The sequence below is a fragment of the Oncorhynchus kisutch genome, linkage group LG13, assembly GCF_002021735.2.
Source record: "Oncorhynchus kisutch isolate 150728-3 linkage group LG13, Okis_V2, whole genome shotgun sequence".
Lineage (NCBI taxonomy): Eukaryota > Metazoa > Chordata > Actinopteri > Salmoniformes > Salmonidae > Oncorhynchus > Oncorhynchus kisutch.
This window is the reverse complement of record NC_034186.2, coordinates 34,693,091-34,705,402: the sequence shown is the minus strand read 5'-3', so window position 1 is coordinate 34,705,402 and position 12,312 is coordinate 34,693,091. Positions and strand designations below refer to the sequence as shown.

Here is a 12,312-nt window from a genome sequence, read left to right as displayed (position 1 = left end):
ATAGATTAGGGCCTAATCAATTGATTTAAATTGACCAATTTCCTTCTATGAACTGTAACTCGTAAAATCTAATTGTTACATTTATATTTTGTTCAGTATACACAAGCTACATTGATAATTTAATCAGACTTGCACACAAAGAAAAGTACATGCATTTTCACTGAATATACAAATACAAAACAGGAATTATAATGAATCAGTCAAAGGAAAGATGTGAAAGCAGCTCAGCCTTTATGTCAATTTGGGTAGACTTATCCGTTCTTTAAAGGGAATGTTGATATGTCAGTCGACTAATATTGTCTTGCTTATGTAGTCCCCTCTTAAAACATATTACAGCTAGCGAATTGTGAATGAATGAGTTGGACAGGACCTTCAAACAAAGAGCAATGAGAGTATATTTTAATGTCACAAGCCAACCTCAGCATGACAATCACAATTTACCAGAGAAATAATTAAGACAAAGTGGGTATCTTCTCAGAATAGCGTCACAATACCTTTCTTCTCTACTGAATTGGAGCCTCTTCCTCTCAGCGCCATGCTACCAAATAGAACCCCCTTCCCCAATGTTAAATCATTTAAAACATTAAAAACATATTTTTAATTGTATGGATTTAAACAGATAAAACTACAATACCATCAAACTGTAGAATGATGAAGTCAGCTTTCACTTAAAAAAAAAAAAACTAATAGAAATAAAGACAATCAAGTAATGACGAGGGAGTTTGTGTGCAAGTTTATCCTTGGATAGGGAAAATAATAAAAAGTATACATTCCTACTCATGCAAGATACACATTGATTAAATACTCCGCACAAGAAATGTTCATAATTAGTACAATGTATTATTTAAAAGTAACTGTTTCATTCGGTAATGCCAATCAAATCATGTTTTTAGGAAGGACATTCTGTAGGTCACGTCGCTGAAAAACAGTTCTTCACACCAACATGGGACAGAAGACACTCGTGGAATGGCTGACCCATAGTCCAACAGGAGACCAACATCATCCACGCTTGCAAGACAGGAATGAGGGTTAGTCGGGATACAAACTATGGGATCAGTTTAAAGTTGCTACTACGTCGTGCTGGACCAGGCAGTGAGACATGTTGAGAGTAACTACAGAGCAAACTTGTAACCTCTGAGCAAGTCATGAAAAGGAAGAAGCCATTTAAAATGATAAACATTAATGTTCATCATATTGTCAATGCACAGGATGTGGCAAGGCAGTTCTGAGAGAATAACACTGGAGTAAGATCAGTTTATGACTGTATATCAGTGACGCGTATGATATATTGTAGTGTAAAAGTGGCAAGAGGTTTAGATGATTTGACAGACACGTCTTATTGACGGACTGAATGTTTTGCTCTCTCAAGACAGGAGGGAGTAGCAAACAAGAAGCCACCTTGACTAATACCGATTGAAAATAAAATACGAAACCAAGTGCCATTGATCTCTCAGAATAAAATATGCCTGTATGACAACTACAATAGCCTTCCATTCCCATAGGTGATCCCAAACTAAGTAGATCAACACATGAGACCTACAACAAATATTGCAGGCTTCAAATTGATATTTGAAGCCTGCTATTATAGCAAAGCTATGTGAGAGGCTCTAGCTGCAATATGTGATAGCTAGCCTTCACTTAAATGTGTCACAAGTGAATAAAGAGAAACAGAGGCAGAGCAATGAGAAGTTCTATATTATTCGGTCACTCATTACAGATACTGTGGTAGACATGCCTGAGGCAAGAGAGATAAGAGGTCTAGAACAGCACAGCAGATGAGCAGTTAAATATCTGTCAACCATTACAGCATAATCAAAGCAATAAATCAGACAATTGTAAAAAGATACCATTCTACCCATGTCTAGAATAGGAGACAGAGCAAGACAGATGCAGAAACATTATTTTCGAGTATGGCTACGCTTTGAGATGATTCCAACACACTCTTAGTATAACTTTCCAGCTCAGGCATTTTCAATTCTTACAGGGATTGATATGTTACAGCGACACGGGTCAAACTGAAGCTTAGCACAGTTGGAGCAGGGACACGGGGGTGGGGGTCTCAGGAGTTCAGTCTCCTTCAGGCAGGATGTCAGATCAGGATGAAGGGAGGAGTTTACATGATGTTTCCATCTAGGGCCAGTCAGAGTGGGTCACGCATGCTACCAGGACTATAGAGTAGTGGTAACATGTTGATGCTTAATGCAAGGGGGGCGCAGACAGACGGCAGAAATCAACAAAAACAGCAACAAACAGAAACAGTAAAAACACAATTCAACCAACAAAAAAAGTCCAGTTGTCAGATTACATTACATGACCGTCACAGACTAATGCCGATGAGCGAGAGAGAATGGGCACGAGTTCAGTCAGAGGTGTGGAAGTGGGGAGCAGGTGAAACAAGTTTTTTGACAGTGGAAAAGAGATTTGAAACAAGGAAGAGGAACTAAAAGTGCACAGAGGGAGTGAGCATAGAGCAAGTTACTGATGGGGAAAGAACAATTGAGTGCAGGGGGGAGTGTGGAAGTGAGAGAAGAAAGGAGAGTTGTGAATCTGAAGATGAATAAATAGGGTGAAACGGAGTGTTTTAGCGAGCGAGGGGGTTTAACAGGGGGTAGGAGGGCACCAAGTGGCTGTCAGACACAATCAGCACTGAGAAAAGGTGAGTTTGATCTCATCCAGCACATTCCCAAGCAGCCCCGGCTCGTCACATTTAGCATCGATGGACACGGTCTGATCAGCCTGAAATGGACAGGAACAAAGACATAGGGCAAAGGTTACAATAACAACTCACAACCTTCTATCTCATTTGAGTTGTCTGAACATGTGGATCCAACATGTGGCTCTTTGGACACCTGACTGAGGAGTAGAGCTACTCACAGTTTTGACCAGCAGACACATATGGTGACCCTGGATTGACCTGCTGTACATGGAGGCACAGGAATCGATCCTCTCCACAACTGGTAAGGTGACAAGAACACAACCGTAAGCTTGTTATATCATTCAGTCCATTATTGACATGGATTATTGACACTTTTATTTAACTAGGCATGTCAGCTAAGAACCCATTTTCATTTACACAGACGGCCTACCCTTGTTCAGGGGCAGAACGACAGATTTTTGTACCTCGTCAGCTCAGGGATTCAATCCAGCAACCTTTTGGTTACTAAACCAACGCTCTAACCACTAGGCTACCTGCCACCCCGACACTAATCTATGAACAGATGCAATCTCAACATCTAAGGTCTTTATCATCGTCATCATCTTCAAGTGGACATGCTTATTCAGAGGTTTGTTTTTGCAAGAGGACAAGGCGAACTAGAATAAACACCCCAAAAAATGGTTGGGTCCCTTCACCGAATACCTCACCCTTTCCCCTGTATCCCAGTTCCTTTCCCCCTCCCTCCTTTTGCCTTCCACCAGTTTCCTCCAGTCCTAGTGTACCCACCAGAGAAGTGGTGGTGGAAGCAGATTCTGGCCAGTAGATGGTGGAAGGGCTGATTAACTCCCTCCAGCTTCAGAGAGCACCCCTTCAGGTCCCCTGATTCCAACAGCTTAGAATACGCATCACTGCAAACAACAGCAATCACATTCACTACACATCACATCACATAGCAGTTTAATCATGAGTTCAGATCAGAGCACAACATACGAAGCCAATAGCTCCAAATCTACAGTTAGGTAACATTCATCATTACTGAACAGCAGAATGAGGCTCTTTGAGGGCAGCCTAGTTGCACTGACCTGTAGCAGGGAGTAGTGATCAGGTAGGAGGTGCAGGTAAAGTGCAGTTTAAAGTCCAGTTTCTCGTGAGTGGAGGAATCATCAGTCTGTGAGAGAACATAACAGCAGAATATCAATAATATGCTTTTATGGATGAGAAATAAGTCAGTTAAACCTTGAGCAGTGAAGGAGACTGTATCCAGAGTCAATGTCGCAGACAGACTCACAGACAGAGTGCTAGCAGGGGCGATGTGAGGGACTTTGTGGTGGGATAGACTAACTCACCTTGACTATGAAGGTGAGGGTTCCCTTCAGTTTCTGGGGCATCACGATGTTCTGCACTGAGAAGATGAAGCGTGCCTCGTTTGATATTCCTGAGGAACAAGAGAGGAGATCAAACATTAGTCTGGCTGCAAAACAGGAATTTTAATATTTGGAAGTGAATGTAGTTCAATAATAGTCTCCATCCCCACTCTCTCCTCACCGGGGGGCAGTTGGAAGGGCACGATGAGGCCGTCGTGTGGGCCAGCTCCATCAGGCCGCTGCAGCTTGGAGTTGAGAGAGTCCAGCACGTTGAACTCCATGGACTTGATAAAGCTGTCACACTTATTCTCAAAGATGACAGAGACCACTACCTGGCTACCGTCCTGCAGATTCCCCTGGATGTCACACACCTGGAGGTGGGGAGCGAGGGAGAGAGAAGGATGAGGGGAGAGATAAAGCGGAGGTTGATCCACTCCATAGCCAGCAGTGTTCACACAAGGAGCCCAGCAGATTGACTTGCATGCAAAACCACAAACCAGCCAATCGAGTCAACCATTCCAATCCCAACATGAATCCCATGTGATTTTTCATAAGCAATCTGGAAGCATTGATAGTAAAGAACCATAACGTCACACACTCAAGAGGATGCCCCTGGCTTATGGTGTTCTGAATAACAGGGTCACGGTTTCCCATTTTTGCATGTCTCTGCATAAGAGCTTGGTTATCACAGGGTGATTAAGCCGGGGGGCACAGTCTAATTCACAACCACACATCTAGAAGATTCTCCTGTAAAACCCATAGCCTGCAGTTCACAGAACCTCAGCCAATACCTTATCAGCATCCTGCTTCATCTTGAGAGAAAGAGAGATCCACATATAGTATTTATATATTATGTTAAAATGACCCTTCTCAGTTCCCATATCATCAGCCATCCACATAGAATATACAATAGTATTTATCTTTAGTTCAGCCAAGCTTCTCTCTCAATCACACTCACCATCTTGATGTAGGAGTTCTCAGCCAGCAGGGCGTAATTGGACATGGGCTGTAACAAGAGAGGCGTCTGGTCAGTTCTCAACCGTCACTTAATATGCAAACAAGGAAACCAGACTGCCGTGTGGATTATGTATATGCTATTAGACAGGCAGTGTATACACAACGCACACTTGACTGTGCCAATCAAAGGGTGGGGGGGTGTCAACAGACCAAAACCAAACAATGAAAATTAGAGTTAATCTATGAATTAAACGTCCAGCGGACAGGGATTTGACATAACGGACAGGGATTAATTGACAGAGTGAATGGTGATTGGTTACTGACCGGCAGAGGCTCCTCCTCCTCCACAGTGCCGTTCTGCACAGACTCGTCTCCGGCCCCATCGCTATGATTATGGTGGTGCTTCTTTTTCTTCTTCTCCTTTTTCTGCTTCTTCTTCTTGTGCGTAGAGGATTTCTGAGAGGGAAACAAGCAGGGGTTTAAGTGACGGGCAGTCGATTCAGAAAGCGGGAGTGAAAATGTCCAATGGGGAAGTGCTCAGACAAGATCGGTCAAAATACAGTATCCTGTTGTGGTAGTCTACTATAGAATCCTTAGTAACAGCTAAGAGTTCTGTCTCGTGATTATGGCATCATCAGTGGAGTGACTCACAGTCTCCTCCGGCTCAGTGTCTTTGGCCTCTTCAGGCTCAGAGTCTGGTGCCACGGCAGCCATACCAGATGCCGTCCTAGGGGTGGAGGCAGGGGCAGCTGCTGCCTGTCAACACACACACCAATAAAGTTAGTTGGATACATTTAGGAGGATTACTGACATACAGCACGCATTGTCATTTATTGATCATATACAAGTACAGGTCGTAGTAGCTTGGGTTAGTTGTAGTAATTTGTTTGTTGTTAAGAAGTTCTTTAATGCTGACATTGTGCCAATGGACCCATTGTCAATATCTGTGTTTTAGTGCAACGATCATAGACAAAACACACAAAAACAGAACAGGTTCAAACAGGATGTGCGAAGTCACATTTGGGTGACTGATAGACTTACAGCCCATTTCCTGAGGGCAGACGGTTGGTGTGATGTAAACAAAGTGCTTTCATTATACATTTTTCTCAACATGCAGAGCCCCAAAACAAATGTACAGACCAATGATCAGATTCTGATTGAAACAGTCATATACAGCAGGGGCAGAACAGAGGACAGAGAGTGTGGGGTCACAGAGACCTTAAAGTAACTTTATGACCTAGTCTAAGCTCAAACTGAATACTGTACAGTCCTCTTCAGTCTCCCGCCTGGTCTGACAGCTGCTCTGGGCTAGACGTAGTCTGAACACACAGGGTATGTAGACAAACACTCAGTCAGTCGTCAAAAACACTGTCTATAATGTAGTCATACACACGAAGAACTGTGCTACTGTTGCAGTGGTTTGACTTGATCAACAGGAACTGTCAGCAAGATTCCAGACACTCTGAGGCCCCTGAACTTGACAACTGTGAACCCACCACTGACGAGAAACAGACACACTGAGCAAAACAAAAACAACCAACACTAAGAAACACAATTGCAAACAGAAAACCACAGACCAAGAACGAGTAGGGTTATGTGCCCTGTGAGAGAGAGGAAGTAATGTAAGCGTGAAAGAAGAGAAGCGTGAATGGAAGAAGGAAAGAAAGAAGCACGCACGAGAGGTGCTGTTAGAACACAAATGACAACAAGGAATGACTAAGAGAGAGAGGAACTCAACCTGAGGGTTAGAGGGCACTGGAGCATTTGAGAGCCAGAAATCCAGATCCGAAGCCTAGAACAGGGAGGAAGGGAGGGGCCAGAGAGGTTAAACATTTTAGTGCTACCTCCTCATGAAAATGGATACAGAGATTACACTGTTCTTTTCATGAATAAATCAAGTATTTCAAAAGAGAGACTAGGAGCACTGAAATCTAAGAACTCATACTGATACTTGATTTAATCTTTGTTGCTGATAGGAAGGGAGGGGGCTTGAAAGCAGCAATGACAATGTTTGATGAATGAAAATGATCAAAGAAAATTGTTCATATCTGTCAAGCAAACTCTTAATTCAAATCTAATTCTTAGTTTAGCTGCAAATTATTTAGTGTCAGAGTTACAATAGATGTAGATGAATTACAGGAGTGACAAAATACCCAACACAGAATGTAATTGTGCATTGATTAACTCCACATTGATTGATTTACTTCTTACTAATAACCCCCATAAATATTTGTCTAGTGGAATATGACCTCAGTGATCATTGTCCTATAGTATGCATTAGAGATACCAGACAGCAAAATACTCACTCTAAAGTGATCCTCAATGGTTTTTACATGACATGTTCTACTGTGATTAAGCCCCTACCTCCTGTATTCTTAGAGTTCACTCTAGAAAATGTATCCTCCATATTCATTCCTCTGGCTGATAAACAAGCCCCTTTTAAACAATTCAGAGTCAAATAGAAAAACAAGGGTTAGACCTTCAGCGCTCATTCAGATGAGAAATCCTGCCTGGGCCAAAGCAAGGAAAACTGACTGTAGTGGACTGGCAATCTTTCAAGACAACTGAGAAACAGATGTACTATCTTGATTAAGAAAGATAAATCAAGTTACTTTTTAAGCTCCATCTCTGACTGCTGGGGATCCTTCTAAATTTTGGAAAACAGTGAATACACTGAAGCGTACAAATTCATCTTCTTCCCTGCCTTAGCAAGTTCTGTCTGACTCTGGTACCCTAACGAAGAAGAATGGGATAAGTGGTGCTTTTATCATCTCAGCAGGCTTTTTATTTAAGAGAAACTGTGGTTTAATTGACCCTGGTCTGTCAATCAACTGCTCTTCCCTCTGCCCGCCTCTAAGTCAATCACACTTCTGTGAAATCAAACTGTCCACTTAGGAAGCAACACTAATTGACAATAAATTTCACATGCTGTTGTGCAAATGGAATAGACAACAGGTGGAAATTATAGGCAATTAGCAAGACATCCCCCAATAAAGGAGTGGTTCTGCAGGTGGTAACCACAGACCACTTCTCAGTTCCTATGCTTCCTGGCTGATGTTTTTTGGTCACTTTTGAATGCTGGCGGTGCTTTCACTCTAGTGGTAGCATGAGACTGAGTCTACAACCCACACATGTGGCTCAGGTAGTGCAGCTCATCCAGGATGGCACATCAATGCGAGCTGTGGCAAGAAGGTTTGCTGTGTGTCAGCGTAGTGTCCAGAGCATGGAGGCGCTACCAGGAGACAGGCCAGTACATCAGGAGACGTGGAGGAGGCCGTAGGAGGGCAACAACCCAGCAGCAGGACCGCTAACTCTGCCTTTGTGCAAGGAGGAGCAGGAGGAGCACTACCAGAGCCCATGCCAAATGACCTCCAGCAGGCCACAAATGTGCATGTGTCTGCTCAAACGGTCAGAAACAGACTCCATGAGGGTGGTATGAGGGCCCGATGTCCACCGGTGGGGGTTGTGCTTACAGCCCAACACCGTGCAGGACGTTTGGCATTTGCCAGAGAACACCAAGATTGTCAAATTTGCCACTGGCGCCCTGTGCTCTTCACAGATGAAAGCAGGTTCACACTGAGCACGTGACAGAGTCTGGAGACGCCGTGGAGAACGTTCTGCTGCCTGCAACATCCTCCAGCATGACCAGTTTGGCGGTGGGTCAGTCATGGTGTGGGGTGGCATTTCTTTGGGGGTCCGCACAGCCCTCCATGTGCTCGCCAGAGGTAGCCTGACTGCCATTCGGTACAGAGATGAGATCCTCAGACCCCTTGTGAGACCATATGCTGGTGCGGTTGGCCCTGGGTTCCTCCTAATGCAAGTCTATGCTAGACCTCATGTGGCTGGAATGTGTCAGCAGTTCCTGCAAGAGGAAGGCATTGATGCTATGGACTGGCCCGCCCGTTCCCCAGACCTGAATCCAATTGAGCACATCTGGGACATAATGTCTCGCTCCATCCACCAACGCCACGTTGCACCACAGACTGTCCAGGAGTTGGCGGATGCTTTAGTCCAGGTCTGGGAGGAGATCCCTCAGGAGACCATCCGCCACCTCATCAGGAGCATGCCCAGGCGTTGTAGGGAGGTCATACAGGCACGTGGAGGACACACACACTTCTGAGCCGCATTTCGACTTGTTTTAAGGACATTACATCAAAGTTGGATCAGCCTGTAGTGTGGTTTTCCGCTTTAATTTTGAGTGTCACTCCAAATCCAGACCTCCGTGGGTTGAGAAATTTGATTTCCATTGATAATTTGTGTGTGATTTTGTTGTCAGCACATTCAACTATGTAAAGAAAAAAGTATTTAATAAGAATATTTCATTCATTCAGATCTAGGATGTGTTATTTTAGTGTTCCCTTTATTTTTTTGAGCAGTGTATAATTAAATGCAGGTTAAATTAAGTAAACAGTTCCTTCAAAAAGTATTCACACCCCTAGACTTGTTCCACATTGAGTTGCAGCCTGAATTTAAAAATGGATTAAACATAAAATTTGTCACTGGCTACACACAATATCCCATAATGTCAAAGTGGAATTATGTTTTTCAAAATAAACAAATCTATTAAAAAAATGGTGTAGGGTTTAGGGGTGCGGAGTGGAGGGAAAGGTTTTGAGGGGCAGCTCTAGGGGAACCGGGGGTGGGAGGGGGTCTTGGATGGTTGGTGGCCTGGTGGTTGGGAGTTTGGGCCGGTGGCCGATAGGTCGCTGGTTCAGGTTCCCGATTTGACTTGGTGGTAGATCTATAGACATGCCCTTGGTCGCAGCACTTGACCCTGGTTGCTCCTGTGGGTCGATCTGGGGTCTGCTAGATGACTGAACGTAATGTAAAAGTTAAGCGGTTTCACCGCAGGTAGATTGTTTGTTAAACATGATTTTTTAATGACTACCTCATCTCTGTACCCCACACATACAGATCATTGTAAGGTCCCTCATTCGAGCAGTGAATTTCAAACACAGATTCAACCACAAAGACCAAGGAGGTTTTCTAATGCCTCACAAAGAAGGGTAACTATTGGTAAAAAAAAAAAGCTGACATTGAATATCTCTTTGAGTATGGTGAAATTATTAATTACACTTTGGATGGTTTATCAATACACCCAGTCACTACAAAGATAAAAGGTGTCCTTCCTAACTCAGTTGTGGGAGAATGAAACCTATCAGGAATCTAAAGCAATTAAAGTTTAATGGCTGTGATAAGAAAAAAAATGAGGATGGAACATTGTAATTACTCTACAACACTAACTGAATTGACAAGAGTGAAAAGGAGGAAGCCTGTACAGAATAACAATATTCCAAAACAACCATCCTGTTTGCAACAAGGTACTAAAGTAATACTGCACACATTTGGCAAAGCAATTACATGTTTGTCCTGAATTCAAAGTGTTATGTTTGGGGGCAAATTCAATGCATTACTGAGTACCCCTCTCCATATTTTCAAACATAATGGTGGCTGCATCCTGTTATGGGTATGCTTGTAATCATTAAGCACTGGTGGGTTTTTCAGGATATAAAATAAATGGAATGGAGCTAAGCACAGCCAAAATCCTAGAGGAAAACCTGATTCAATCTGCTTTCCACCAGACACTTCAGCAGGACAATGACCTAAAATAAGGCCAAATCTACACTGGAGTTGCTTATCAAGAAGACAGCGAATAGGTTCCTGAGGGGCAGAGTTACAGTTGACTTAAATCTACGGCAAGACCTAAAAATGGTTGTTTAGCAGTGATCAACAACCAATTTGACAGAGCTTTAGGAATTTAGAAAATAATCAAATGGGCAAATGTTGCACAGTCCAGGTGTGCAAAGCATAGAGACTTGAAGCCAAAAAGCTGTAAATCGCTGCCAAAAGGTGTTTCTACAAATTATTGACTCAGGTGTGAACTTAGTAAGGTAATCTATTTTCTACATTGTAGAATAATAGTGAAGACATCAAAACTATGAACACATATGGAATCATGTAGTAACCAAAAAAGTGTTAACAAATCCAAATGTATTTTATATTTGAGATTCTTCAAATAGCCACCCTTTGCCTTTGACAGCTTTGCACACTCTTGGCATTCACTCAAACAGCTTCACCTGGAATGCTTTTCCAACAGTCTTGAAGGAGTTCCCACATATGCTGAGAACGTGTTGGCTGCTATTCCTTCACTCTACGGTCCAACTCATCCCAAACCATCTCAATTTGGTTGTGGTTGGGAGATTGTGGAGACCAGGTCATCTGATGCAGCACTCCATCACTCTCCTTCTTGGTCAAATAGCCCTTACACAGCCTGGGGGTGTGTTGGGTCATTGTCCTGTTGGAAAACAAATGATAGTCCCACTAACACCAAACCAGATGGGATGGCATATTGCGTTGCAGAATGCTGTGGTAGCCATGCTGGTTAAGTGTGCCTTGAATTCTAAATTAAACACTGCCAGTGTCACAAGCAAAGCACCCCCACACCTCCTCCATGCTTCAAGGTGGGAACCACCCAAGCAGAGCTCATCCGTTCACCTAAAACCAGTTGAATTTCCCAATAATTTATTCTGTTTCAATAGTGAACTCACTCACGGAAGCACACCACCCCCCCCCCCCCCTCCTCTTCGTCTCCTCTCACCGTTTGTCCCCGTCTCACAAAGACACGGCAGTTGGAACCAATTATCTAATTGTCTAATGTCCATTGCTCATGTTTTTGGCCCGAGCAAGTATCTCCTACTTGTTGGTGTCCTTTTGTAGTGGTTTCTGTGCAGCAATTCGACCATGAAAGCCTGATTCACGCAGTCTCAGTCTCCTCTGAACAGTTGATGTTGAGATGTGTCTGTTACTAGAACTCTGAAGCATTTACTTGGGCTGAAATTTCTGAGGCTGGTAACTAATGAACTTGTATTCTGCAGCAGAGGTAACTCTGGGTCTTCATTTTATGTGGCAGTCCTCATGAGAGCCAGTTTCATCATAGCGCTTGGTTTTTTGAGACTGCACAAAAATCCAGATTAAGACATGAGTCACTCAAAGTAATGATGGACTGTCATTTCTCTTTGCTTATTTGAGCTGTTCTTGCCATAATATGGACTTGGACTTTGACCAAATAGGGCTATCTTCTGTATACCAACCTTAACTTGTCACAACACAACTGATTGGCTCAATCACAATAAGAAGGAAAGAAATTCCACTATTTAACAAGGCACACCTGTTAATTGAAATGCATTCCAGGTGACTACCTCATGAAGCTGGTTGAGAGAATGCCAAGTGTGCAAACTCGTTAGGGCAAAGGGTTAGAATAATCTCGAAAATAAAAATATATATTTTGATTTCTTTAACACTTTTTTGGTTACTAGAAGATTCCATATGTGTTAT

The 12,312-nt window shown here is 43.1% G+C and overlaps 1 protein-coding gene across 12 annotated transcripts in view; it reads right to left on the bottom strand.

Annotated features, from left to right (window-relative positions):
* Positions 1–377: 377 nt before the first annotated feature.
* Positions 378–12,312, bottom strand: part of LOC109902537 (AP-3 complex subunit delta-1) — a 39,659-nt gene continuing 27,724 nt past the window's right edge. For 4 of the 12 annotated variants that reach the window (XM_020498962.2, XM_020498963.2, XM_031786083.1 and 1 more), the window contains 11 exons: positions 6,716–6,769; positions 5,629–5,733; positions 5,302–5,433; positions 4,979–5,026; positions 4,812–4,832; positions 4,202–4,391; positions 4,003–4,091; positions 3,739–3,824; positions 3,443–3,564; positions 2,875–2,954; positions 378–2,736 (listed from right to left, as the gene is read on the bottom strand). In XM_020498962.2, the coding sequence (XP_020354551.1) occupies positions 2,641–2,736; positions 2,875–2,954; positions 3,443–3,564; positions 3,739–3,824; positions 4,003–4,091; positions 4,202–4,391; positions 4,812–4,832; positions 4,979–5,026; positions 5,302–5,433; positions 5,629–5,733; positions 6,716–6,769 (1,023 nt within the window). In that variant the 3' untranslated portion in view covers positions 378–2,640. The remainder of the gene's footprint in view (positions 2,737–2,874; positions 2,955–3,442; positions 3,565–3,738; positions 3,825–4,002; positions 4,092–4,201; positions 4,392–4,811; positions 4,833–4,978; positions 5,027–5,301; positions 5,434–5,628; positions 5,734–6,715; positions 6,770–12,312) is intronic. The other 8 variants (XM_020498964.2, XM_020498967.2, XM_031786084.1 and 5 more) reach the window with 3 other exon arrangements.